This window comes from Takifugu rubripes, chromosome 4 (assembly GCF_901000725.2).
Source record: "Takifugu rubripes chromosome 4, fTakRub1.2, whole genome shotgun sequence".
NCBI lineage: Eukaryota > Metazoa > Chordata > Actinopteri > Tetraodontiformes > Tetraodontidae > Takifugu > Takifugu rubripes.
In genome coordinates, this window is record NC_042288.1 from 11,326,161 (window position 1) to 11,352,646 (window position 26,486).

The window sequence follows — 26,486 nt, forward strand, 5'->3', positions numbered from 1 at the left end:
GCGATCCGATTATCTGCAGGCAAAATGCAAAGGAGCCTTTATTGCTTTTAAACTTTTACCCAGTCCGGACGGGACGCTGATCTAAATAAGCAAAACTACTTCAGAAACGGCGACAGCGCTCGCTTTCGCTGCACCGGCGCACGACAGGCGACAAATATATGGGCGGAAATTTGAGGTTCAATTTCTCAGTTAACACTAAAATGTGTTAAAGCAATAAAAGTGACGTGGGCCCCCCGTATTTCCTGGGGCTCTGTTGCCGTGTGTCTTGCTCAATTTGTCTCCCAGTCAGGCCCATTAGTCTATCTCACTCCTCCCCTAATACGCTCAGCTCCCACAAACACCTCAGATCAATGTGTGATACACGACCACATCATCGCTTATTGCATGCGGATGAGTTGAGAAATGCCCCCTCTCCCTTTTTTATTTTCTCAGAGAGGTCTGTATAGAAAGTCATCTGGGCACGGGCAGATAGTCTTGCTTTGGGGGTGGTGGTGCGGGGGAATTGTTTGGTCTGCTGACGTGAATGAATTGCTGGAGTAATGTGGAGGCTGGTAATAGCTGAATAGTTTATATCAACATGATAAATATAGCTCTCATAAATCACCTAAGTGTTATATATTGCTGTTTTTCACACTTGGCTCTGACCAGGAAACTCTGGAGAATATCACCGCGGGGCTCTGCCGCACCCTCAGAAAGTTCTGGGTCCTTCAGCGGGATGATGGTCCTGCGGAGCACCAACATTATGAGCGTTAATGCTCCTATAGGGTTCTTTACTGGTTCCTGTCTGATTCTGCATAAACAGGTGGGAAAAGGGAGGCGCAACCACGTGTGCGCGAGGACTGAACGTGCTCTGGAACGGTACGGTTTCCGTGTCGGAGGACCAGGTCTCTCACATGACCAGGCTCCTCGCTAGCTCAGCCCTGTGAGCGCTACGGCCCAAATAGGCTTGTTTTATAACGGACCTTCTTCGCCCTCTTCGTTGTGATTCCAGTAATGCCGACTTTGTTTTGTGATCTTTATTTCTCATTGAAGATCCAGTAATTTTAACTTCCTACACTTCCTTCTAACCAAAAAGGCTTATCTAGTCTAGTGGATGACCTCTACATGTGGTTTTAAAGATTCCCCTCACATTCTGAGGGGAGCCTCCTGCTGACGGCTGATGGCTCGGCAGCAAATCATCCATAATATCACTGATCAATATTCTGTTGGTTCTCTGGGCTTCTTATTTGATTCCTCTGATCTGACCAAACCCTCCGAGCGCAGCTTTAAGGTTTGCAGTCTGCTGACTGGTTGACAGAATCATGGCGTGGACAATTGTGACGTTTGCTGGAGATGTATGCAGCGATGTATGAATTTACACAGTGGACCAGTATCCAACCAGTTTACCTCTGGGTTAACGTAACCAGTGAGTCTACTGGAAATGGCCCAACATTAGCAGGTTAAGAGACCAAACCCACAACTACAACCTAAAAACAAATGGATGGACAGACGCTTAGCTTAGCCTAGCATCTAGATGTAGACATGCAACCGCCCCACATGCAAACACTCATCTGGTGATGTAAACAACTCTCAATGAGCCACATGTGATCTCAGTTATCTCTTCAATGCAGAATTCTCTGGACTCTCCACAAAGGCCTATGAACTCATGACAATTCATTACACCCTCACTCAGTATGACAGAAGAGGCCTTTCTGTCATTAGTCACCCTGTGAGTTATGATAATCGCGCCTACACACCCATGGAAATACCATCACACACTCAGACTGATGTGTGAGGCCACTCAGAGCATTTAGGTTTTCTTTTGGAAGCGAGGAGATGGCAATTAGGTGGAATACTGAAACTTTAACCTGTCAAAAAAAGTGGGGGTGGGGGGCAAATTAAGCTGTCTGTGTCTCCGATACTCTGCTGGATGACTGCGACGAAGACAGATGCTGTGAGACGTCTCATATTGTATTCACGCTGCTCCAGACAGTTTAAGTAACCTGGTGATTTTGTGCTGGAATCTCCAGAAGACGCAGCGCTTAGCATGGCTAAATTAAAGAAAAACCCCAAAATAACTATATAATGTAACAAAGCTGTCCGGAGCAGAATCCGTCCCTGACATTTACCAGCCAGAGACAACCACCGCGTCCTGCCCGTCTGCTGTTCCAGCAGAGTCCATTAAGGCTGCATGCAGCAAAGGCACATTTCCATAAAATATTCTTCGTCACAATCAGAAATGGGGAGAAATATCTGGGCGTCGAACCCCCTCGCGAGGGCCTTTCGGGCCCTGACGGGGTCCTTCAGAGCCCAGGCATCGTGTCTTAGTTGTTGGGGTAAAAGCTGAAGGTGGTTCCTGATTCATGTGACCCAATTTATAGTTTCATCCTCAATCCTGCCCATGGCTTCATCAGCAGAGGGACGGACAGTTTTGTCCCGCCTAAAACGATAGATTTTACCTCAACTCTGGGGTGAAAACAATTGCAAATGAAATACATATATGCAAAAGCTGGTCGTTGGACATTATCCTTTGAAGGTGTGTAGCCTGCCTTCGCCCGTGGGCAGCTGGGATTGGCTCCTGCATCCTCCCCATGGCACCACAAGGGAAATAGCGGTCAAGGAAAACAAAGAACGCTATAACGGCGTCCCTGTTATTGACACAGCTGGGGCCAGACTATAGGCTGGCCACCACAGAGGAACGGCCTGTCCTGTATATTGCACCACACACCCACTAATGACAGCTTTACTGGGGATTCAGCAGGGATGGATCCGGGCATGGGTTCGTGACTCACGTCCTGGGCGCCACCCCCCCCCCCCCCCCCGTCCTCCTGCCAGGTGTCTGAGAGGGTGTCTCGTCCTGGATGAGGATGCAAGAGTGTCTCGGTGACATTTTAAGGCCATTTTGTGAGGCCAAAGCGCCCATACACGTCACTCCGAGTTCTCACCACTTTTCCATTAAGAAAGATACATTTGGATCGTTTCGCTCCAGTTCTCCCAATTGAAGCTCCAACTATAAATTCAACCTGTTGATATTTTTAAGATCATTGTTTAAATGACTTTTAGATCAATACTCTAGCCAATCCATCTCAGTAGTTGGTCACAAATCTCTCCTGTTGTGCTCCATTTTTTTTTGTAAAATGTAGTTGAATTGCTACTATTGAGCAAGTGTCTTGATGGACAGAGTAAATATGCGCTTTAATACTCCCTCACACTCTTAATACCCCATGTTCTCCCTCCTGTGTGTCAAACCGCCTCAGTAGGGGAGGGAGGGGGAGGCAGGCGGAGAGGGGGGCTCCGTAGGTGGGAGGGTTGCTGGTAATTCATGCACACATGTGCCTGCCTGTTCCTCCACTGACAGGGCCCGGGGGGAGGGGCAGATGATAAATTGCCTTCCGCCGGGACCCTCCGACTCTCCGCCACCGTGATGCGGGCAGACGTGGAAATCTCTGCCGCTCCCAGTCGTGACATGAGCCCGGGACGCGCTGAGAGGAGACCGGGGGCAAACAGAACCGAACAGAACCGGCGGACTGTTGCAGACACACACTCCTCAAATAAACAGTCCGCTTGAGAAGGGAGCTGCGTTAACGGCTGAGAGCAAAAGTTAATGTCGCTGAATGTTTTCACGCGAAATCGGTCGAGTTTTGAGTTCTAAGGCCTGATTGAAATGCTCAGAAAAACTTGTTTTTCCTCCCGGTATTTATTTTTTCAAATGTTAAAAAGTGTAGAATGCAATTAAATAAAGTTGTTACTTTAAAATTACTCAGGACTAGAAAGAAAGAAGTCAGAGAAAGAGAAAGAAAAGTCCAGCGTGACATTGTCAAATAGCGTCAGCGCAAATATATTTACAATATAAAAATCTGTAAACTAAGTTAATAATCGAATTGTGACCGGGCTTTTTTTTGGATGATATTTTTTTTAAATCTTAAAGTCACTGTAGAAAAACATTCACAATAATTCCGTCCACATTCTAGTGAGAACGAGTGTATGAAACGACTTTAAAACCAATCTTATATTTAAATATATTCTAAATATTTAACGTTAAACAAACAATAATCGGCAAATTATTTGCTCAGATGAAGAAAATTGAGTTTGGGAGGAATCTTAAAAACGGAGTCAAAAGTTATTAACATACACACACACACACACACACTCACACATCAAAGCACACGCGCACAGAAAGAGATAAACTTAAACAAGAAAGAAAGTAAATTTCGTTATGATGATGGATTTTGGGGGAAATGACGTAAAGATCTTTATGAAATTTAAAGGAATTATTTTAATGCAACAGACGGATTTAAACTTTTCTAAAATGTTCACGTTGACCATAAAGAAAGGCACGTGCACGCATATGGAACAGAATTGTTTCTTATTTTTTTCCAGAATACATACAAAAAAATACCAATTCTCTTTCCAAGGTGGACACCTGAAAAATAACGGCAATTTAAAATGTGGACAAATTCGGAAATTTAAGAAACAAACATGCATGTAAATTATTATTATTATTATCATCATCGTCGTCATCATCTCCTGGAGACATTAAATAAGAACAAATACAATCATAGCAATTTCAAATTAACATCAAAATGAAGACCCCTACTGTAATTAGTACTCTAACAACGTGTGTGCGTATGTGTGTGTGGTTGTGTGTGTTTTCGTAGAGCTCAGTTTCAACATAATGCACTTTTTCTTTTTTTTTTTGCGCAGCTCAAATATTTTCCATTTGCAGATATTGTTGCCTGCTTTTAAGCCGACATATAAATAAATACAAGTCCGGATCCCGCCCATATCTGTCGCACTGTTCATATAAAAGTCTCTCTATTTGTTTAGTCAGGACAATAAACTTTGCAGAGTCATTTTTCCTCACTGGTATCCGAGCGCCGATGCTGTGGTCAGTCTCTGTCCGTACAGTGCATAAGGAGAGTAATAGGGGCCGGTGGCGGCAGGGACGGGGACGGGCGCGCCGGGGGTGGGCAGGGGGCTTTTGGAGTACGGGTGGTAGCGGCTGCTGAGTCCTAACGCGTGATGCGGGCTCCTCAGAGCCAGAGTTCCGGGGCTCCCAGGGGTTCCTGACGGTGGCATGTGCATGTGACAGGCCATGGCCGCTGCTGCGGCGCTGGCCAGCGATGAGGAGCCCGGGTAACCAGAGATCAGCTTCTCCGCCCCGGTGAAAGCGGTGTGTGTCCTCAGGTGGTTCAGCAGCTCCTCCGACGTGGAGAAACGCTTGTCGCACGGTCCGTTGGCCGAGACCCAGTTACAAACGTGCGGGAGAGGGTCGTTGGGCAGCATGAAACCGTAGGGGTAAAGAGGGTGTCCGCTGAACGAGGGCGCCGTGGCGTGGACCCCGTGGATGGGGTGCGTCGGGTACATTAACGGGTAACCGGATTTGATGGCATTCGCGGCCGCCGCGGCTGCAGAGTCGTGCGTGCAGGACGCACTGGCTGCGCCCGCTAAGTGGCTAGCACAATGGTAACTGAGGCAGTAAGGGTCTCTGCACAGGCTGGCTGACATGATGGATGGCGGGGAGGCCCCAGCCAGAGGGCTGGAACCGGCTTTACTGCAGCCCAGCGAGCTGGCCAGCTGCGCGTTCACCAAGCTTCCTCCGTGGGGCAGGAAGTGCTGAGGATAGCCAGCGTAGGCCCCAGCCAGGCTACCCGGGTAGGTCATACCGGCTGGAGGCAAAGGGAAAACCGTCTGGCCCGGCTTGTAAGGAGAAACTGGCGCCACAAGTCCAGAACCGAGAACGGACGCGGAGGATACAGAAGTCACAGACGGGGACTCCGAGGAGGAGGACGTTTTGGTGCCTGGCGTCGTCTCCTGGTGCTGGTTGACTTCCACGTTAATTCCACCGCAACTCACGCTTATCCTGCTGTGGCTGGTGGTGCCGGAGCCGTCCGTGGAGCCACTTTTGTTACAGTCAGCCTCCTTCTTATCATCCCTGTCCCCGCACTTCCCCTCTGAGGGCATGGGAGAGGCGGAGGTGCTGGAGTGCGGGCTGCCTGTCCGCGGCGTGAACGGCTGGCAGGTGGCGCTCGGCACTCGGAAACCAGACTTCTCTCCGCCCGAGACACCCGGAGACGAGTCCTTCTTATCTGAAGGTTTGGAATATGGTTTGAAGCTAGACTTGTCATCCACGCCGATGTCGCTCAGTTTCAAAGGGCCAGATTTAGATTCCTTTTCACTAGATCCATTCTGCGTGACGGAGGACAGTTTGGAGGAGGGCGGCGGGTCCGGTTTGCCGATCTGAGAGCAGGTTTGCGCCAGCAGAGCCAACGGACTTTTCTTGGCATCTAGCTGTAATTTGAAAACAAGAGACGAAACGTCGATAAATGATACAAGATACATGTAAAAGATGTTTTATTTTAAGCTCTTTAAAGACGGAGATTTACACATGTAAATATATGCATCCGCACAGCGATCAAATCTGTAATTATATATTATTACAAAAGAGTGCAGTGTTGATAATAAAGTATCGGGGGGTGGGGGGGGGGGTCTAAATGTTTTGGGGAAAACTTGGCCATTAACTCCACATTGAGCAGCGAGGACTAAAACGCTGAAATATTTGACGTTAATGGTTGAAAAATCTTACCTCGATGGGACTCACTGGGGTGGAGGGCAAAGGCTGCAGATACTCCGGGTGCAGAATGTGTCCCGACCGTGCAGTGAGCATTTTCAAAAGCTTAATGGGAACTCGCTGTGCTTGCCGTGCTGGATCAGACGGAGGTGCGGGGTGGAGAAAAGGCTTACCGACGCTGTTATTCCGAGAACTGCTTTGCCGAGCTGCACAGTGATCACTATATTTCAGGGCAGACGCCGAGGGCGTTGTGATCATGTCCCAATTGTCAGCAAAGGAAACGGCGACGCTCTCTTCAGATACATTAAGACAATTTTAAAAGCATCGAGTCCTTCTTTTATTTAGGAAAGATTAAAAACAGAAAGAAAGAATCGCCAAACGGTCGAATAATCCTGGTAGTGGAGGAGCGAGGCGCGGCAGCTGGAGGGAGTCGGTGCGGGGTTATCGCGGATCCGCGGCTGCGCCTCTCACCGTGAGCGCTGCGCCTTGCGTGCGTGTGTCTGCAGGTCCGCGCTCTGTACTCCCGAAGTACGAACTGGTAGAAAATTTCACTTCAAAAGCAGCTGAATTAGTCCGAGATTAAAGCCTTTGCCGCCTTCCAATCAAATGGGACCCTGAGGTGATTGGAGGGTCAAGGGGATGTGACGTTCTCCTCTTTGGAAGCGCCTCCATCTCGACAGTTCGGGGAGGGAGGAGGCTTTAATATGGTGGTTGTCGTGAACGCTCGCAGTGTTTTTGGCAAGCGACATCTACAACCTGGATGAGCTCACGGCTGCAGACATGTTTATAGTTCAACAAAGATTGGCGACTTAGCACGTTAGACGTGCTATGTCTTTAGTAAACATATTTCGTTTCACCTCAAACCTTCGTGATGGAAGCGTCACGGTACGATCCGCGTGATCAACGTAGTTTTCCACACAACTTTCGCTGGTAAAATCAATCCATATAAAACTGGTGGAAAAATTGAAATAGCTTCCCTTCTTGTTTTTTCTTTCAATTATTATCCCTGTGATTTAAAATGCACACGGCCCATGACGCACACCCTCCCGTGACATGTTCACTGTCACCCTTAACCATAAGACCAAGCGCATCTGCTTGAATTCCCTAAACAGACGAGCGTTGACAGGAATAGACCGATGTAGTGATGGAGGGATGTGAATGTCACATGTTTTCAGTATAATATACACCGCCCTTCTATTTCTATCTCCACCCCATCGTCAAGTGTCAATTCTGCTCCACCGCAATCAGTTATTTGTCAGGCGCTGTCAATCCCACGCTTGATTTATGTCAGCCATTGTGGTTGATTACATGCCAGTGTGACTGCGGGGTTGGGTGGGGGCAAATGGAGGGAAGGGGGGATTCCGAGAGAAGACAACCAAGTTTTTACGAGGGATAAACCGAATCTGCAGAAAAGATTTTTTTTTTTTTAAAGAAATGGCTGAAGAAACCGTGGACTGACTTTTAACTTTCTTTTTTTTTTTTTTAACTCGTCCTCAAACGCATCAGCGTCGGCACCCTTCAGTCCGGTGGCTGCTTCTAGTTGGTGTTTTTTTTTTGTAGGACATGTTCGTTGAGACAGATTGGTTTGTGTGAGCTCTTCAATGTCTCTTGAACGTGGACACATTTGTTTTTATGAAATTATTTACCCGCATTCAGAGACAAATCAGTCTGAGAAAAGTGTCCATTTTGGTCAAGCGCGTCGGCTGTTGTGCGTAAAAACCTGTCGTCCGCCTGGGGTGCACTGTCATCCGCAACCAGAATAACAAAAGCCGGGGGGGGGGGGGCAGGTTTGGGGGTAGAAAAGAAAAGAAAGCCCAGACATTTTATACTGATGTCGGCTCAATTTTATTTACATACAATGAAAATGATTTATTTTCTCCAAGAGGTAGGAAAGCCGACGGGGGACAAAGAAAAGAAGAGAAATGGTCTGTCAGCCCGCTGAGAAAAGAAGTTCCAAATGCCTTGAACTATTCACCGCTGAGATGGCTAATCAGTATTGAGGCTCCGGGGCAATCGGGCAGCTTTTCAATGCGCCTTTCCTTTCATCTCAATCGGGATGGAGGCGCTCAATTAAAAGCCTATCAGTTTGTAAGTAAATCAACGCCTATCAAAGTTGTCACATCAAACAAAACGATTATTATTGCAACCCGCCTCTGCCATTAATCTCCCTCTGTGGTAATCTGCTTGACAGGTCAAGTTGGAGAGCAAGAAAACCTGGAGTGGACAGCAAATGGGCAAAAGTGTTTACATTTTTAAAACTAAAACTAAACACAACTGGGGAAAAACGCCAAAAATGAAAGGCCATGATTTTCGTCATACTAAGGGGAACAAGATAAAAAGGCATCGTTTGTTATTGGTTTATGTTAGTTTTCACATAGATCATATTGGAATAGAAACGCTACCACTAATATTATTTTTTAAAGTTGATCGTGACTGGCCTGTTTAAACCACGATTTATTTATTTTTTTTTCGGAATTTGGTTTAAATCGTTTTGAAACATAAGCTGCAGCTACCCCAGAGGTCAACAGTTCATTTTAACCTAACGTGTTGATTTTTGGAAGAGGAAAACCTCCAGTTAAAATTCAAAACGAGCCCAGATCCCTTTAAATGGTTCACTATTGGAGAAAATATCGAGTGAGGACGTTGGACAATATGCAAAGATGTTTGATTGATAACGGGCTCGCTGTTCTTCTGCAGGGCTGTCAGTCCGCAACACAATATGTGAGTTATTAGGGCAAAGAAGGGCAACCATAAATTTTCACTGTCAGGCAAAAACCCTCTTTATTGTCCACATGACAAATGGCTTTCTGCAGAAGACGCCAAAACACTCGACATTTTCCTTAAATGGGCACACGTTTTTGCAGCCATAATTGACCGTATTTAAATAGAAAGTTTAAGTAATATTCCGCATATTTCATGAAAGTGGCATGTTTATGAAACACGACGGATCCTGAGCAAATATTTTGGCCAGGGTTACTGTGACCTGTAAGGTCTTGAAAAAAATAGTCCACAACTTTCCGAGACAATTATCAACCATTAATCTTACTAATATATTTATAGATTGATTAAAGCTTTTAGAAACTCAAATAGCTCTTATTTCCCTTCCCGTTTTACGGCAATATTGTTGAAATGTTCCCAAAAAAGCCTTTTGACAAAATTAATATAAAGTTTTATAATACATGCAAGAAGAGGGATTAAAAGTACAAAAACTCCATTTAGAGGTTGAAAAAAAAAAGTCCGTGACACGACGTTACCTGGGAGAATTACTTAAAAACCTCCGATGTAAAATGTCAAAGGGATCAAAGCATCAAATAAAGAAGAGGCCGGTCTCCCCGCTTAAGCGGCCACGTTTCCCCATCAAATTAACACAGGAAACGATCACCTTCTGTTAAATATGACGCGCACAGAGACGAGCGCGCCCGCGTCTGAGCACTCTCTCTCTCTCTCTCTCTCTCTCTCTCTCTCTCCGTGTGTGGGCGGTCCCACGTGACGTCACGGACCACATGCCGAAACAGGAAAAACACTGTCACGCAAAGTTGGAGCTCGGCGCCGGTGTCGCGGATCGGAGTTTACCGGTCCAGACGTTCAGAGACTGATCGCCATTATTATCGCAGTTTGTGACCATTCAGTGGCGACAACGTTGCTTTATGAAATCGTAGTTTTCCTTTATCTTTAACGCGCAAAGGGAACTCGATTCTGAGTGTTTCATCAGAAGCAGCACTGGGTGTTGCGCAGTGTCGCGTTACTCAAGCAAAGGTTCCCTTTTCTCAATCTGCTGTATATGACTCCACCAATAATGGGTTTGCAAACACAAAAAACATTTATTTTGTCACAACTGCACATCCCAACAGTAATTCCCCTATCAGTGTAAGGCCATTTAAACAAATTCATGATCAACTGAAATTGCAGACAGGGTTTTTAAAGTGGATTTGGCACTCATAAACATACATTTAGCCTTATTTACATAAAAACGTGTTGATGAGGCTGCCAGAAAAACGGCTGATGGTACTCCTGGTTTGACATTTATGTCATCATGCATAAAATCCACAGCTGCTCACACTATCACAGTGTGCGCATTTAAGTTAGCAATTACCTTTTGTGCCCAGAAGATGCCAAATAGCTGATAGGTGGGATCACATTAAACGTATGTGGTAGTGCAAGAGTTATTTTATGAACAGTAAAAATAAGCCCAACCATGAAGCAAGCAGGTTTGTTGTTTGGTTGCTGTTCGGGCCTTCTGTGCTGTACTGTAGAGTTTAGGTGTGCTTCCTGTGCCTGTGTGTTTCTGCTTGAGAGTCCATGTTCCTTCAACAGAACTGAAACATTGTGTGTATTTCTGTTTCTCCCATGACCCTGATTAGGGGTAAGTGGTAGCTAACAGAAAATAAATGGATGGTAAATGGAACTTTGATGGGACTCATAGTTTCATTTATGGCTGGAGTTATCGCGAGTCATAGGATTAGTGTCTTTATCATGGCATAATGGCTCATGATAGTGAAATAAATCGAGTTATCTTGAGATAAGGTTGCTAATTCCCTGTGATAAAAACAAACTCAAATTTCCAGATAAAGATTTTTTTAAAGTCAGACATCATGCATGCTATGAGTGCAGCAGGTTGTCTTGCTCTTGATTATCTTGTGAAGCGAGATAACAGTTATGGGATGTAGCAAAACTAGTTTCTCACCACAAGAGACATGATAGCCTTGTTCAAGTGAATATTTTGTATAAAGACACATGTAAAGCAATGCTGTGATGACAGTGTTGTGATTTTATTAACCTCTTACATGCTCACCCTCTCCCTAAGATAATGTGCAGTGCTGATAATTGTACTTTTAATTTGCTCTCAAGAAAGTAACGAGGCACGTGCATTTCATACACCAAACTTGTCATTTGTGCTGTGCTAATGCTACATTCAGTAGAAAAAGCATGCATTTTGGAAGGCGTTGGACAACTTCCTGTTTGTCGTTTACGTGGTGCAGATGAGACAGCATCTTTTGCGAACATGTTAAAAGTGCAGACATAACAATTAAACACGTTAAAACAATTAGCGGACAGTGATTCGAGTCAAAGTCTGTCCGCGTGCTTCCGCACAAGAGCAGGTCAGCTGACTGCAGCGGCACGCGGAAACTGTAAAGTCAAGAGGAAGCCGCCTGTCGAGCTGCACAACAGCCGCGATTTAGCCACAAATATTGTCCTACAGCTTCATATTGACAGCCGTAAGCTTCAGACGCGAGAGGAGGCTGTTGCTTGATTGAGGAAACTGGTTTAGAAACTTGTTTTTTTTCTGTCGGAGGGGAAAAACAGCCATATGGCAGAGAAAGAGCCGCTGGTCGCTTTGAATGGAAGTCAAGTAAGTTGGTTTTGTTTTGGTCGTTTCGCTGAGTTTTACACAACAACGCGTGTATACAAACATGTTGAATTGTGTAAACTACGCGTTGTTGTGTCTCCATCACCGGTGTCACGTGACTGCGTTGCTAACGTTACGGGCATGACGCTTCCGGCTTTAACGTCACAGCGGAGGAAAAGAAGTTTATTCTTTTTATTTCGTAGTAGAAACGAAAATGCAATATCCAGGAAAAATAAATAGGACACGTTTTGTTTGTATTTTACTTGAGAATATAAGCTCTTGAGCTCTCTCTTAACTTTTGAACTTGTTTTCTCTTGAAGATCTCCTTCATCGGACATGATTACAAAGACATCCCAGACTTCCTTGCTCACAGATATGGCCATTTTGCACGAAGACTGGACCTCAGCTTCAATCAGCTAAGGTAGATGGTGCAATGTAAAGTCTGTGTCTGTCTGACCTTCCTGGGAGATGTGTATCTTTGCAGCAGGGGCAGGCAAATTGATGGCTGAGGTCTATAGGTGGCCAGAGTGTCATCAGAACTATCAAGAGCTGAATGAGTGTATGAGCCGGCCCCAAAGCCCCGCTGGAGCAGAGTCAAAGGCACGATCGATAAATGTGACATGCTAATTCGGGGGTGAATAGAAGAAAAGATTCCTCTGTCAGGACATGAAGGAACACCTCATGGCAGCCTCTTCAGAGGGGGCTGCCATTTCAACAGCGGGACGAGCGCGGATGATCCGCCGAGCAAAAGAAAGGAGATGGTGTTATGAGGTGCTTTTGTTTCTGAAGCCCTTTCATGACTGTCAGACCATGAAGCTGTCTGAAGGAGGCAATTTTATGTGGAAGATTGTTGTCTTAAGGCAGTTGTCTGTGCCAGAGATGATGGAAGAAACCCCATTTGAAGCGATTGACACAATGTCAGGCTGCAAAATCTGCCTTTTACTAAGTGTTGGCACTAGCTGGGAACATCTTTTTGTATTAATAAATGAATCGGCTCATCTTAATGCACATTTCTTTGATTTATCTTGCAGGAACCAAGCAAACATTCTATGAAATGAATGACCCTTGACTTATTGACACTACTTGAGGCTTCATTTTCTTTTTAAAGGAGTACACATGTTAAATGTGCCATTAAAGCTGATTCAAATTCCTTTTGACATCAGAAGTGCAGCTTTAAGAACACTGCAACACAAGTGTTACATACAGATCCCCGATTAAAGTGTATAGCAATTATTCATTCCCGGCTTCCATTGCGTCTGTGGTCACATGACCCTTTCTGGTCATGATGGGGTGGAGCTGTGAAATCCAGGGAGCATGTGATGAACTTACATGCTTATTAATCCCAACACAATAAACACAATGCACAAAAGATGGCCCCGACTCTCAAAATCATAACGAATTGTGTTTTACATCAAAAACGACCCGCTGTCTGCCGATTGGCCTGTTGAGCGTCTTAACCTCTTGGTGTCCAGAAATATGACCCAGAATCTGAACTCCAGGCTACTGGACGTTGTGGTTTGACACGGGCAACCCAGGCCTTCACCCAACTGTTGCTCTCTGCTTTTTTGCTGATGTTAGCTGTGCCATACAGTTAGAATTCCCCTTTTTTCTGTATTTTCTGACAGGTACTGACTTATTGGTATGATTGACTAATTATGGTTTTGTCATCTATTGTGACAAAAACCCCATTCAAGCTTCATTTTTGCTTTTTACCGTCATTTATTTTCTTGTTTCAACCTTCAGGAATCTGCTATTTGTGCACGGCCACAGGGATGTTGTTTCAGTGCCAGCTCCAATAAACCAGCTGTACACCGATGCGCGTGTTTGTGAACGTCAGAGGACCGCCGTCACCATCTCCTTCCTCTTTATGCTGTCTGACTCAAATAGAGACTGAGACATTGCCAAGTTTTTTTTTGGTGCCTAATGCGCTTATTTCTGTCACCCCAATTGACAGCATCCAGCCACCTGACAATGAGCCACATCGAGGAGAGCGATGGCATCGCCTTTAAATCAGCTCCGAGTGTTTCGGTGCTCGTTGCATGCATGTTTCTGTGTGGCTGAACCTGAGAGCGACCGGGCAGGTAATGGCAGGATGAGATCATGGCAGCGCGCTGTCACGCCCACTCCTCCGGCCTGTTTGTGCAGCGGTGTCAGCCTGTCTCATCAGTGTGGTGCAGAGTAGCTCACGGGCTAGGATGCTGTTGTGTTCAGATACTGTTGTGTTGTCCACTTTGTTCCAGGTCAGGTGTGTGCATTGTGAACTGAGTGGGCATATGCTGCCATGGCTTGATTCTTCTCGGAGACTGAGGCGCCTGTGCAGCACTACTGTCCCAGCAGGTGACGTTTTGAGGAATCTGTTTGCGAGCTGCAGAATGGCATCTCCTACAGTGTCCGATCTGACAGCCCTCCTTGTTAACCCGATCACACATGTCCAGAGAAATTGCTCATCAAACCGAATTTAGCCTGCTCCTCTTCTCGAGCTCGTAAGATCTGTCATTGGCGCTTGAGTTCTGCACATTTTGTCCGATCCCATCTGTTTGGAAAAGAAAGATCTGCTAAACCAGTGTTGGGTCTGGTGACACTATGGTATGGTACCATTTGTTGGCTTTATCATGGGCCATTTTCTGGTGTTGTTTCTGCACTTATGGGTCCATACATATGAAAATGGAATGCAGCTATTGTTATCATGAACAAACAGAAACTTTATGTCCATGAAGGACCAGATCGTCTGATCAATGTGGGACTGATTGGTGTCTTGTTTCAAAATGAAGGTTTCTCTTCAACCCTAATACGAGGTGAGGAAAAGGAGCAATTTTACAAAGTGGACGATAAACTAGTCAAACTGGGTGTTGAATTGTAGTGTTAGATAGCATTTTTTGTCATAAATATATAAAATCTGAATTAATGCAAAATATCTGATAAATACTGACAATTTTCTTTATCTGTTGCATCTCGCCATGCCTCTCATTCCATCACTTGTGATAAAGAAACGTCTGTAAAATGTGTACATTGCTGTATATTTAGCACTTCTTTGATATCAGTGTCTGACCGCGCAGGTCTTTCATTTATTTATACTTTTAAGAATCGTGTAGAGCAGATGAACTCTTAATATTCAGCTTTGAGGTTGAAAATCGGGCTGTCAAGGCAGGAGGGTCCACATTAGACTTTTACAATGCAAATGAAGCTCACCTGCCTGTGTGTGTGATTGTGTGCACGACTGGATGTGTGCTCACCCTGGCTATGTTGGTGGTGGCAGGCATTTTGCATTTTAATGATAAATCAAGTATGCTAACTCGCGTTTTAAAACGAAAGTGCTCTAAATGTCGCCCGGCTGTCAAAATGAGATGTAAGCAGGCTGATGAAAAGAGAACAAAGAAGACAAAGTAGGGAGGCCTGATACACTGAGAAATGAAATAAAACCTTGTATGGCCTGTCAGCTGTGTCATTTTATATTCATATCTGAAGAACATTATGGTATTATTCCGCTGCTCGCGCCTCACTCATCTGTCTCTCCTAATTCATCACGGGGGCCGCGCCGTCTTTCAAGTCGCTGCGCGTCAACACAGAAAGGGCCCGCTAATTGACAAACGAGTGTCACAGGCATCGAGCGCTCCTTCTCCATCCACGCTAGGTAGGCTGTGATGAGTGTGGGGGGGGTGCCTCTGTGGGCCAGAGCCCCTGTTTACAGACGGTTAGACTGGTCCCAGAATGAGAAGTGACAACGGCAGGAGAGCCCGTCGCCGTCTCGCCTAAGTGTTCAATCTTCAGAGATGCTGGTATGCAGATAAAGTGTCAGTTAGCTGGAGAGGATATGAAACACTGGCAGTATCAACTCCTCAAATCACTTCACTTAGAGCAGAGAGAGTGTGTGTGTCTGGTAATGGCAGGTGGGGGCATACTCTGTCCTGCAGGGGAAATATATTCCATATCTGATCCATCAGCCCTGTTTAGGCCAATATTCTCAGATAACCTCATCTGTGTCTCATAAATTAGGGAACACAGAGCCGCCCCAGTACTGAGAAATTTAAACCTGATAGATGAGAGGGATGAGGTCTAGCAGGAAATAACTTATTCATATTCAGGAACATTGATATTTTACATTATTTTATGGTTTTGAGTGGGGAAAACACACCCATTTGAATCTTCACTGTTTTTCTTAAGTTAAGCGCCACACTTGGGTAAGTGATTGGATGGTGTGGAGTTAAGAGAGTTTTCCATAATAGATGTCTTGTCTTATTCCTCCATTTCTCCAATTTGTGGCTGTATCAGAACTTTCTGTCTGTGTGATTGCCGCGAGTGCTTCTCTCGCCGCGCTGGACGGTTAACACGCTGTCAACAGGGAGCCTGAGTAACTGAAATAAAGAGGAAATTGTTTATCAAAGCAGCATGTGACGGCTCAAGTCCTTTAAACGAGGTTACTACTTAGAGTCCCTCACGTATTGTGTGTCTGGGTAGACCTTTAAGAGCCTGCAGTATCGGCTTTTGACACAAACCTCGATGCACTAAGTCAATTAAAACCCTAATCTTCCAGTGTATCTGATCTAAAGTCTCTAGTGTAGGGTTGAAAGCTTTCTGCAGTCTGGCCTTAATCACAGTTTGTTGTATTTGAAGTAATTTCATTCAACTTTTTTCTGTATGAGATTTGCCTGAAGGAAAGATGAAGCCGGCAGATGAGAGGCAGCAAATCCCCACCAATGGGTCTCATTAAAACAGTAAATACGCTCTGATGTCAGGTTTGTTATAAGCTATGGTTTGAATTTGTCTTGTTTATGTAGCCTGGTTTTCTTTAGGAGGCGGGGGGGGGGGCTGTTTTGTTTCACAAATAGCGAGGTCTGATTTTGATTTTCACTTTTGTAAAGCTTGTCTGTCCTCGACTTGATTCTTGTTTAAGTAGGAAGTAGTTGACAAACTTAACAAAACAATTAGCACTTTTGCACCTCGTAGATGAGGGTGTGCAGTAATGGAAACTCACCACAGGGGGCGCTCCACCAAGGACGACCTCGACCTACCCTTTGCCCAAAGGTCGAGGCAAAGGGTCTGGTTACGCCACTGGAAGATGCAGAGTCAGCAGATCTTGCACTTCATAACTTCTCCTGTTTTGGTAAAATCTGTCTTAAAGATGCAATCCTAACTGTACACAGGAAGTACTTACCAGCCATGAGTGGATCCAGAACCCTGAATGAAGCGGCTATTACTGCTGTGTGGCCAAGCATACCATCCCAGAGGTCATATCACTTTCCTGTTGCTCAGTCTTATCCACTCTGGTTAATGTGGTCTTTAATTAGCCTCAGCCCTGTTTAATTTTACTATCTGCTCACACAGAGGCCTTGTTCTGCTGGTACTCTCCCAGTGCTGCCAGCTATGCGGAAAGATATTTTACAGTTTAGTGTTTCTCCTGGTTTTTTATTTTTTTTCCACCACAGAGTATCACATTATTTCCGAGAAAAACAACATCAGTGTAATAAGTCTTGATGATGATTTCCAGGTTCTCAAGAATAATAAAACAGCTCAAGGTTCTTGGTTTGATTCCAGCTCTGGCCTGTTTGTGTGTTCTTTGCCCCTAACCTGTGTATGCTAATGTAGTAAAAGTCCCTGTACAGCTTGTTTTAGCATGGCAACAAGTCATTGACTGTGTGCTATCCTTTGAATTACATGTGTAGACACTTGCAGTCATGTCATTACTTGGTATGTTTTTAGATAGTTTGCTGATGTGGTGCCAAAGGGCCACACTTGCTAAGAAAGTAAAACCCAGCAGTTGCTATTCTAGCTTGTAAAGTGGTCAGACCCTCTGTTTTCAGATGCACAACTGCTTTAGGTTCACTATAGCGCACAGGGTAAATCTTCCCGCTCACAAAAGCCACTGATGGCAGGAAAACATCTGCTAGTCACTGTCAGGGTCTGGGACCCCATTGTGGCCTTGGATTCTGAGCTGAATGGAACATCTTTATGTTCCTTTTGTTCACATTATACATACCGGGCAGCGATGCCGTTCTTTTTATGACTGCGTCACATTTTTTATTGTATATCCTGAGATGGATGGTGTGCTGCTGACATGGAGATTTACAGGCCTTTAGCTCGCAGTGGCAGAGCTCTTAGAAGGGTCTTCTGACATCTCGCCAACACTCTGGAGGAGGAGAATAAAAGCTGACATTTTATGGGCTCTGAGTGAGAGGGAAGGAGAGAGAGAGAGAAAAGGGGGCTGGCGATGGAGGTACGAATGAAAGACATTCTGTTTTTCTACTTTGTATTTGTCACGGTCATGAGGACCGCGCTAAAAGGGAGCACGTTGGGTGCTATTTAGAAACTTGTCAGCGGTAATGACAGCGGTTATGATTTCAGTTTTCACCCTCTAAATATAGCTCGCCGGCCATAATGAGCGCTGACATCGTCTTTCAAATACCCGGTGCCGCGATATTTTAATATTTTATGTTGACCACCGGTCTAAATTTCCTCCCCCATGCTGCAGCGAGGTCCCACTTCCTCGTGCACCGAGGGACACTCAGAGCTATTGGGTTCAAAGCTGTCCCGGGGACATATTTTGTTCCATTGACAGAAATCCAATTAGTTTTAGTACACAGTCTGGCTGAATAAAAGAAGGGCCCTAAAATCCACAGTACGTTTCCTTGGCATTTCAGCTGAGTGCAAAGCCAGAGATGAATCTTTATGATCCGACCTGATGGGGCCCAAGTGGGTACACTCCCTTTTCTATTTTGGCAAAAAAAAAAAGAAAAGTCATATGCCTTTTTCATTTTGATCAACGCAGCCAAGTCTTTTGATATTGCGTAAACATCCACCGTACAGTTCGCGGCCCGGCTAGGAATCTGGAATCGTACATATTTAAAAACTTTACAACCTCTAGGAGGACTCCACTGAAACACCATCTAAATATTAGAGGGGGGGAAGTCAGATGTATAATTCATTGCTGACATGTTTAGCAAGTAGTCGATTTGGGGAGTGTTAATGCGCGCTCAGGTCCTGACACGAGGGCGTGCATTTTTAAAGCAAACAGTAAAAGGGAGATCATTAAGACTGACGCTCGGCTGTCAGTAACGAGTTTCCCCCACAAAGCTGACAAATTTCTAGATTTACCCAAACTTCCCCCTCTGAGGTGCAGCCCTAAAAGAAGGAAGTGAAGGTAAACTAAGGTCTCCTTTATTCAACAACTGGAGTGCTGTTTACGCTCACCCCATCACAGCTAGCCGTCTCCCAGATTGATGATGTAAGCGACTGGAAGGCACGGAACATATTGGAACAGAGCGCGGAGGGGAGCAGCCGAGCTTTACCTCCCTTGGCTGGATCCCAAATGAAAAGAAAAATATTTCTTTTTTTTTTTTTTAAAAGGAGGCTGTTTTGGAAGCTGAACAAAGGAGCTTCCTCCAGGATGGTCGGTGCACTTTTGGGTGCTTCGAGGATTTCAGTCTTTCCTAGAGGGCCCAGGCTGAAGAGTGAAGACGGAGACGAGGATGATTCATGCCCACATTTGCAGCGATTGGTCCAGGCTCTTCCTACATTTTATTTTAGGGAGGAAGACAGCATGATGAATGCTGTTGGGGAGCTAATCCTGCTACTTTTCTTGCTCCGTAGTTATAGTCCCCTGACATCCTTTTTTTTTGGGGGGTTGTTGCACATTTCCCCCCCCCCATCTCTGCATCTGGACAGCTGTGCCACATTCTCAAAACAGCTGTAACTCATTTCCTGTTTCCATTTCACATAAACTTATATCTTTCACAGCTTTCACTTGTAAAAAAATAAATAAAATAAAAACCACGACTTGCTGTCCTTCCAAAGCCTCCCTGAGAACTCGATATTGGTCGACGGGAAGCTTTACGGGCGGCAGTCTCACCCGTCCGCTCTCTCATGCCCCCACCCCGTTCCTCTATTAATTTAAGCTGTTTATATTTTACAGTCCCTTGTTCCATTTGCTGAGCGTGAAGAGTAAGTTTGATAAACCAAAGTCGGGGGGTGGGGGGGTGGGACGAGCGCAGCAAATCAAGAGCATGTTTTTGGAGTCTGCATCTGACATCCATCAGCATGGAAATATGTTTTAATGGCTGGGCAGGCTGCAAGACATCAGCAAGCTGTTGCCTCACTTTTCCACTCAGGGACGCGTTGAGATAAGAAACAGTGACAGCGTGTTTCATGTCTGCGTCACCGACACGTCTTTGCTGGAAAACCAGAAGGAACGGCTCGTCCATTTTGGGGCTAATAGTTTGTATAGTGCGGCATTTTTGCTCTCTGTTTTCCCTCATCGCGCTCCGTCTATCCATTAGGATAAAACTGCGTTCGCTCCTATCGCGGCCGTTCCAGCGCGGGCTGCCAACTGCACCATTAGCTGACAGCATGATTATGTGAACAACAATCCAAGCAGTCTTCTGATCTTATCTGTCTGTCCAGACGTTTGGTGATGTTTAGGCGTTTCTCCCCAGCGGTAAAGCGAGATAGCTCCTGCACCGTGGGCACTGTAGAGGTTCTTTATTTTCTCCCTCTGTCTGGATCTCGGGGCCCCTGGGTGCTCCAAAGCTCAGAACACGTCTGTACTCAGATGTTTGAAAACAGCAAACGGCAGAGGAAGAGGAGTCAAAATAGGAGGCAGAGGAAGGAGAAGGAGGGATGAAGGGAAGACGAAGGGAAATGGGAGGAGGGTGAGGAGTCCTCATGGGGACGGAGCGTTACATGTACGAGCAGACCAGGCAGAGGGGCCCAACCGGGTCTGCAGACTTGTGATCTGAGGGCCGTTTGTGTGTCAGACGGATCAAAGTCTTTTGAAGAGGAGAAATCCCTTTACTTTCTGAGTGTAGCAACCTTTATTGGCAGGTGGGGGGGAGAGGAGGATACTGGAACACTTCACCTTGTGATGCTTCTCCATTGTTTTCATTTCCAGTAAAACATCTGTCCAAATGTCCTTCTATTTGCACACCTTTTGCTGGATGGCGTTAATAAAATCAGCCAAACCCTTCTTAATGTGGGAGCTATAGCCGGCTCAGTCCCTCGCTAATGTGTGCGCTAGTGCGTGTTTTTGGAGGAAACCTTACTATACAGAAACAATATTGAAATCTGAGGACCCATATTTGAGTGTTTGTTTAGCCCAGCCGATTCGTAACGAGAGGGGAAAAAAAATCAATTAAATGAATGGTGACTGTGCTGATAGATGTTTTTAATGACCCGGATAACTGCGGGGTTTGTGTGAAAATAGATTATCTTGTTACCCTCCCAATGTGGAGCAGGAAGAGACATGGCTGCAGTCACTCATGACACACAGTTATGGTTGTTGTTAAATACAATCTTAATGACCTGCGACTTCAGCGAGCGTCAGAATCGCCTTATCAGCCGAATGCCTTATTTATGAGCCAATTTAATGGCTCAGATAATGAAGAAACAATACACAGTATACTCATCTGATATTCTTACAAAATACTGTTATTGTCGTCGGGTGGAAAACACAAACGCACACGTGCGCGCGCACCTGCAGACAGTCCGTCAGTCATACTCACCTCTTCATGCTGGGAATGTGCAGTGAGTGTATCCATCCATGAGCCCGGCTGTTTAAATTAATTATTAGTTTTATAGCGAACCCCGAGGCCCTGCAGAGGCAGCTAATCCCTGTAGAGGGCTAATCCGACCTGGCGTTACAGAAAATCAATGCTGGTCTTTGGTGTTGGCATGCCATCAGGGCAAAGGGACACATGTCAGACAGGCCTCCTGATTTTTTCATGAGGTGTGTTTTTGAAGTAGTAGATCCAGTGGAGGATGCTCGAGGTACCCAGAATTTAAAAGAATATCCGGAAGCGAGAAAGGGCTTGTATGACCAAATTTCTCATGGGGTGATGCAAGGGTGGTGCGGTTTGTGTATTATTTTAATGGAATATAGATGAGGTGCTGGAAAAGACGCAGTCGCAAACACCCAAACGCGTCCGGAAAGTTCAAAACTAGCAACCGCTGCTGGCCTCTGGTTATCCTACCTATATGGTAGGTATATATATCTATATCTATCTATATAGATATATAGATAGATATAGATATATAGATATATATATATAGATGTTAGTTTAGTCACACTGGATGAAAGAGTCAGTCTTATTTCACATTCAGTTATATTTCCCAGCCATTTATTCCATAATGTAAAGAGAGTGGGAGATGACCCAGTCCCCTACTTTCATTCTGCACAGTCGTTTGCACATCAGTTGGATTACCGTCCCTTTCTCTCACACTGAGACCAGCAGATGAGTTTAATAGCTTGGGCAGTTTTCACTCCCAGTTCTTCTTTGTTTCTCTTTATGAGAGAACAAACACATGTAGAGTCCAGTCAGTCTTTTCATTTCCTCTAACTGGTGAGTAATAAAAGGAATGCTGTGGCTTTTGTGGAGGGCTTCACAATCCCAGTACCAGACGATGTCTACATAGCCAGCACATGATACCAAGTGTGTGCTGCCGTGATATTATACTCCTGCCTGGTTTGTTTGATTTGAGGAACAGACCTGATATTATATTTTGGACAATAGGTCATTTCTGCTGCTGCTGCTGTCCCATTTAAGCGCTTTCATTCCTCCCAACAGTCAATCACCCAAACTGTCGTTCCATGTAAATCCTGCTGATAATGGCATGAAAGAGCAGCTTTGTCTCTGGTTTGGTGCCACCCATAACTGAATGACCCAGATCAAACAAATTATGGGTCCGATCATGAGATCGGTGGTTTTGGGCCCTTTGGTCATCAGACTGATCTAGAGAGCAAAGAGACTTTACTGGGAATATTGGGATCTCCTGACAGCACAACTCAGTTTATTCACGTTTTCAGTTCAGTTTAGTAGCCAAAATATTCAAAACATATTCTTGTTCATCAGTTATTCATTTCTTTCTGTATACAATTATAGAGGAATAATAACATAAGAGTTGTGTGGGCTGGTGGGATCGCACAGCCTCTCAGCGGCTGTCATTTAAAAGAAAATAAATCAAAATTTTGTACAAAGCTCTTTTAGCCTCAATGTACACAGGCAGTACATTTGTGTTACATGGCATTGATGAAAGGTTTAAGGAGAGACATTTCTTTTGCTTTATGGTTTTCTTTGCCAGCTTGGCAGCACACCGGCATTTAAATGCCCATTAACAACCTTTAAAACGTCAACATCTTTTGACATATGGATGTTTGCGTTCTTTGCTGCCTTGAAACTGCCTTTATTAGCACATAGTATTAATATATATTCCTCCATGAGCAGCAGCTCGGCTACACATCATGCTGGTGCGAAGGAGTTTGCCAACGGTGTCTGATTGGAAGTGCGAGGGGAGATTAATAGATGTTTCTTCCCCTCATTTGTTATCACTCTTTTAGTGCATTGACTGACTACAGCGTGTGATAAATAGAGGAAAGCCTCTGCATTTCCTGAGTGTGACACTATCTATCTGCTCGTCAGCCCGGCTTCGCGTTGACGCGGCATCTCCTCTGACAGCACATCCAAAGTCGGCCGCCTAGTCCTGTGCAATTTCAGCAGCAGAGGAGAAGGTGTTTAGGATCTGCATTTTAATCCCGGCCTGTTTAATGTTTGCCCCCTGACAATCTGGGCCAGACATCATTTTAATGGTATGTACAGTGATAAAGCCAATAAAATGTCAGAATGATTGATAATCTGAGCATTATAGCAATATGACTTTCCAGTTCTCCTCTGCGCTCCAATGATGGTTTCCAAATTGAATTCTTTGGCTGCGTGTGCACGCGTCCGTGTGTGCACACACGCCGCACATTTGTGCATCTTTGCAAAACCGTAGGTGAAAGAAAGCAGGGGGAATCTTGTTAGTTTGAAGTGCTTATGCGATGCTTCATTTCCAAAATAACAAACCATATCAGCTGAATAGATTATCTCGGTGTTTTTGGCCTGCTTACTGTTGTGGTCTGGGAAGTAAAGAATGGAGGGGGAACAATTATTAGGAAGATTACCATATTTCTTCTGTTAAATAAATGATATGAAGCCTTGCTTTCCTCTGGATGTCAGGAGCTGGGAATGTATGAGCCAGACTTGTGAGGCAAGAGTGTGTGTTTCATATCAACACCGGCTTATTTTTGTCTACTGGGGATGGATGGGAGACGGAGGGGGTGGGGTGGGGGGATGCCATTCATATCACTTGACTCATGAACTCCTCCAAACACAGGTGGACGTTGACATGCTGCAGATGCTAGTGAGGCAATCAGATGTTTAAGTCTTCAAATGTTCCCACTGACTTTCTTTGTTCCTTGTGTGTTTTGGAGCATCGTAGCGCTAACCTTTCCCGTTCTTCCGCTCTTCTTCCGTTCCAACATTAACCTGCCTCTTCATTTGCGACGGCCCTTTAAAGCTGTCCACTAACCCCGTGTCTGCTGCTTGTGATCAAATGGCTCGGCCGTCGTGGATTTATCGCCCGCCATTTTGCCGTTTGGCGAACCGATCGCGGCAGATCTGAGATTGACAACACGTGTAGGCCTGTAGTGCAGCCGGCGTCTCTGTGGAGCGATGAAACGGCCACTTTTATCTTCAGCAGAGTCTGAGCAGGCCTGCCTCTGACTGGCAGCCATAGAAAGCTCTTTGTTTTATGTAAATGGTGATTGATGACACGTCTGGCGAAGCCTGCAGTTTTTGACAAAAAGTATTGATGGCCGCTCTCAGTAAAGTGTTAGTCCAGGTGACAGAGCAATCCATTTTAAGATGAATGAGAGAGTGTGAAAGAGAAACAGAGGCAGCGAGGGGTGGGGGGGACTTCAACAGGAAAGTCATCAGCAATTTCAGCGTTGCAACATACACATTTTAGCTTCTAGGTCTATAATCATAGTCAGGTACACACACTTGCTTTTGTTAGTATGCCTGTGTCATACAGCACTGTTGACCCTTATAGCATGTGTTTCTTTCTATAGGCAACATTTTGTGCCGTATTGGAAATTTCCCCTCGTTTGTGTTGTTTCTAATTGTCTGGAAAGGTAATACTGTTGCTCTTAGAATCCAGACATATGATTCCTATCCCATACTTCACACCAACATGACAGGCAGCCTGTCTGCTATTTGACCCAAGACAAAAGACTTACCGGTAAATTGTTGGTAGTCTAGAGTGCAGAAAAGCAGGAAAAGAGACCTTGTGCACAACTCTCCGCTCTTATTTTACTGTGAAAATTATGGTGTCTAAAGTTATGTGCTTGAAAGTGGAATGTGTGGTCCTGCGCATGGAGAAAATCGAAAATCTAAACGACTCCAAAAGTGTCCCCTGTGCTGATTTTTATCTGACAGAATCAGATTATTGAAGACATACTTCAGGGGGACCTTAACCCATGGAATCACACTGTCCTGTATCCGGAGCCCCGCCCTCTAACTGCTGTATAAATAGATTCTTGTGACAGGGTAATTCATCTCCGGCCATGAAAACATCAGCTTTAAAAGACAGCTCGCTGAGACCCTGCGCTTGTTAGGGGCCAGATCAGCAGCCCAGATGCCTGCGATGTAAACTCATGAAGAGAAGATTAATTTATCTGTCATCCCTGACTTTGACAGTTGTTATAAATTTGACTCTAGCCTCAGCACATGGAAGAGGAGGGAGAGGAGGAGGGGTTGGAGAAACCGGAGACGAGTGGAGATGTACGGTGGACGTGAAGGAAGAGCATGGCATCAATGTGGGCGGGGGAAGACGAGGGGTGGTGCTTGGTAGAAAGTCTAAAATGTGCAGTATTGCCGGGAGAACACACTCACCTCTAACGCGCACCTGGGAAACCTTAACCCTCCCGACCCGCCTCTTAATACAAGAAGGACCCTTAGTCCTTAGTAGTTTATTTCTGATGCCTGTTTCAAGGTGGTGGCTGCATAATGCATGCTGGAAAATGAGTAGTGGCCATGTCAGGGAAGCCATTTGGGTTCTGATTGATGGTAGCAGGCGAACCACAGCCGCCATGTTCTCCGATATCACTGCGAGCCGTACCCGGCGCACTCTCAGAAAAATAAGTTTAACTCTCTTATGTTTGTTGCCTTAATGTGTCTCTTATTGTTTGTTTGTTTGTTTTGTTAATACTTTGGAAAATGGATGAAAACTTAAGATTGTGTGACCGTTTGCTAAGTCGGTTAGCCGACTTGAGGCTGTCAAGTCATTTAGACGGAAACATTTGGCATTTACAAACGCCATGGTCCTGTGAGAAACAGATTTATCATAAATAGATTTGCAGGCTCATTTCAAGCGGATCAATTGACGGGAAACAACCCAAATCACACTCGCATATTCAACATATCGTACAGAGCTTATGTGTCCCCCAGCATTGTCTGCTTAAAAAAGCCGGTGTCCCTTCTTTGCTTCATTTGACTTCTTTATTTACGCAGGCTTACCGGGGACATGTTTTTCTGCAACCACCAATTACAGAGACTATTTTACAAATTTGTTTTCCTCTCAGAATTTGAAGGGCACTCGCTTTCAAATAGTCAGTCTCTTGATAGGATTAGATGTGTATCAAAGCGCCAAATGCTTATATCCACAGTGCAGCATTAAAGTAGATCATTTACATTTGGTGTTGGTTATCAACGCCTCCTTATGTGTCTGATTGGACCTAGGGGAAGTGACAAATATAACCCAAGAGATCTACAGCTTTTAGTGTGG

At 45.1% G+C, this 26,486-nt stretch overlaps 2 protein-coding genes and 1 long non-coding RNA gene across 4 annotated transcripts in view; 2 read left to right on the forward strand and 1 right to left on the reverse strand.

Annotated features, from left to right (window-relative positions):
- Nucleotides 1–4,235: 4,235 nt before the first annotated feature.
- znf503 (zinc finger protein 503) lies at nucleotides 4,236–7,090 on the reverse strand. The gene is made up of 2 exons (XM_003963999.3): nucleotides 6,566–7,090; nucleotides 4,236–6,270 (listed from the first exon to the last, which is right to left on the reverse strand). Exons 1-2 carry the CDS (start codon nucleotides 6,806–6,808, stop codon nucleotides 4,840–4,842), a joined length of 1,674 nt encoding a protein of 557 aa, XP_003964048.1. The 5' UTR covers nucleotides 6,809–7,090; the 3' UTR covers nucleotides 4,236–4,839.
- A 165-nt stretch (nucleotides 7,091–7,255) lies between these two features.
- On the forward strand, nucleotides 7,256–8,873 carry LOC115249501 (uncharacterized). Its single transcript, XR_003888175.1, has 2 exons — nucleotides 7,256–8,638; nucleotides 8,742–8,873. It is a non-coding gene; the product is annotated as an uncharacterized lncRNA (long non-coding RNA).
- Nucleotides 8,874–11,614: 2,741 nt separating this feature from the next.
- Nucleotides 11,615–26,486, forward strand: part of lrmda (leucine rich melanocyte differentiation associated) — a 141,628-nt gene continuing 126,756 nt past the window's right edge. The window contains exons 1-2 of one of the 2 annotated variants that reach the window (XM_011603273.2): nucleotides 11,615–11,900; nucleotides 12,218–12,318. In XM_011603273.2, coding sequence (XP_011601575.2) covers nucleotides 11,859–11,900; nucleotides 12,218–12,318 — 143 coding nt within the window. In that variant the 5' untranslated portion in view covers nucleotides 11,615–11,858. The remainder of the gene's footprint in view (nucleotides 11,901–12,217; nucleotides 12,319–26,486) is intronic. The other variant, XM_011603272.2, reaches the window with a different exon arrangement.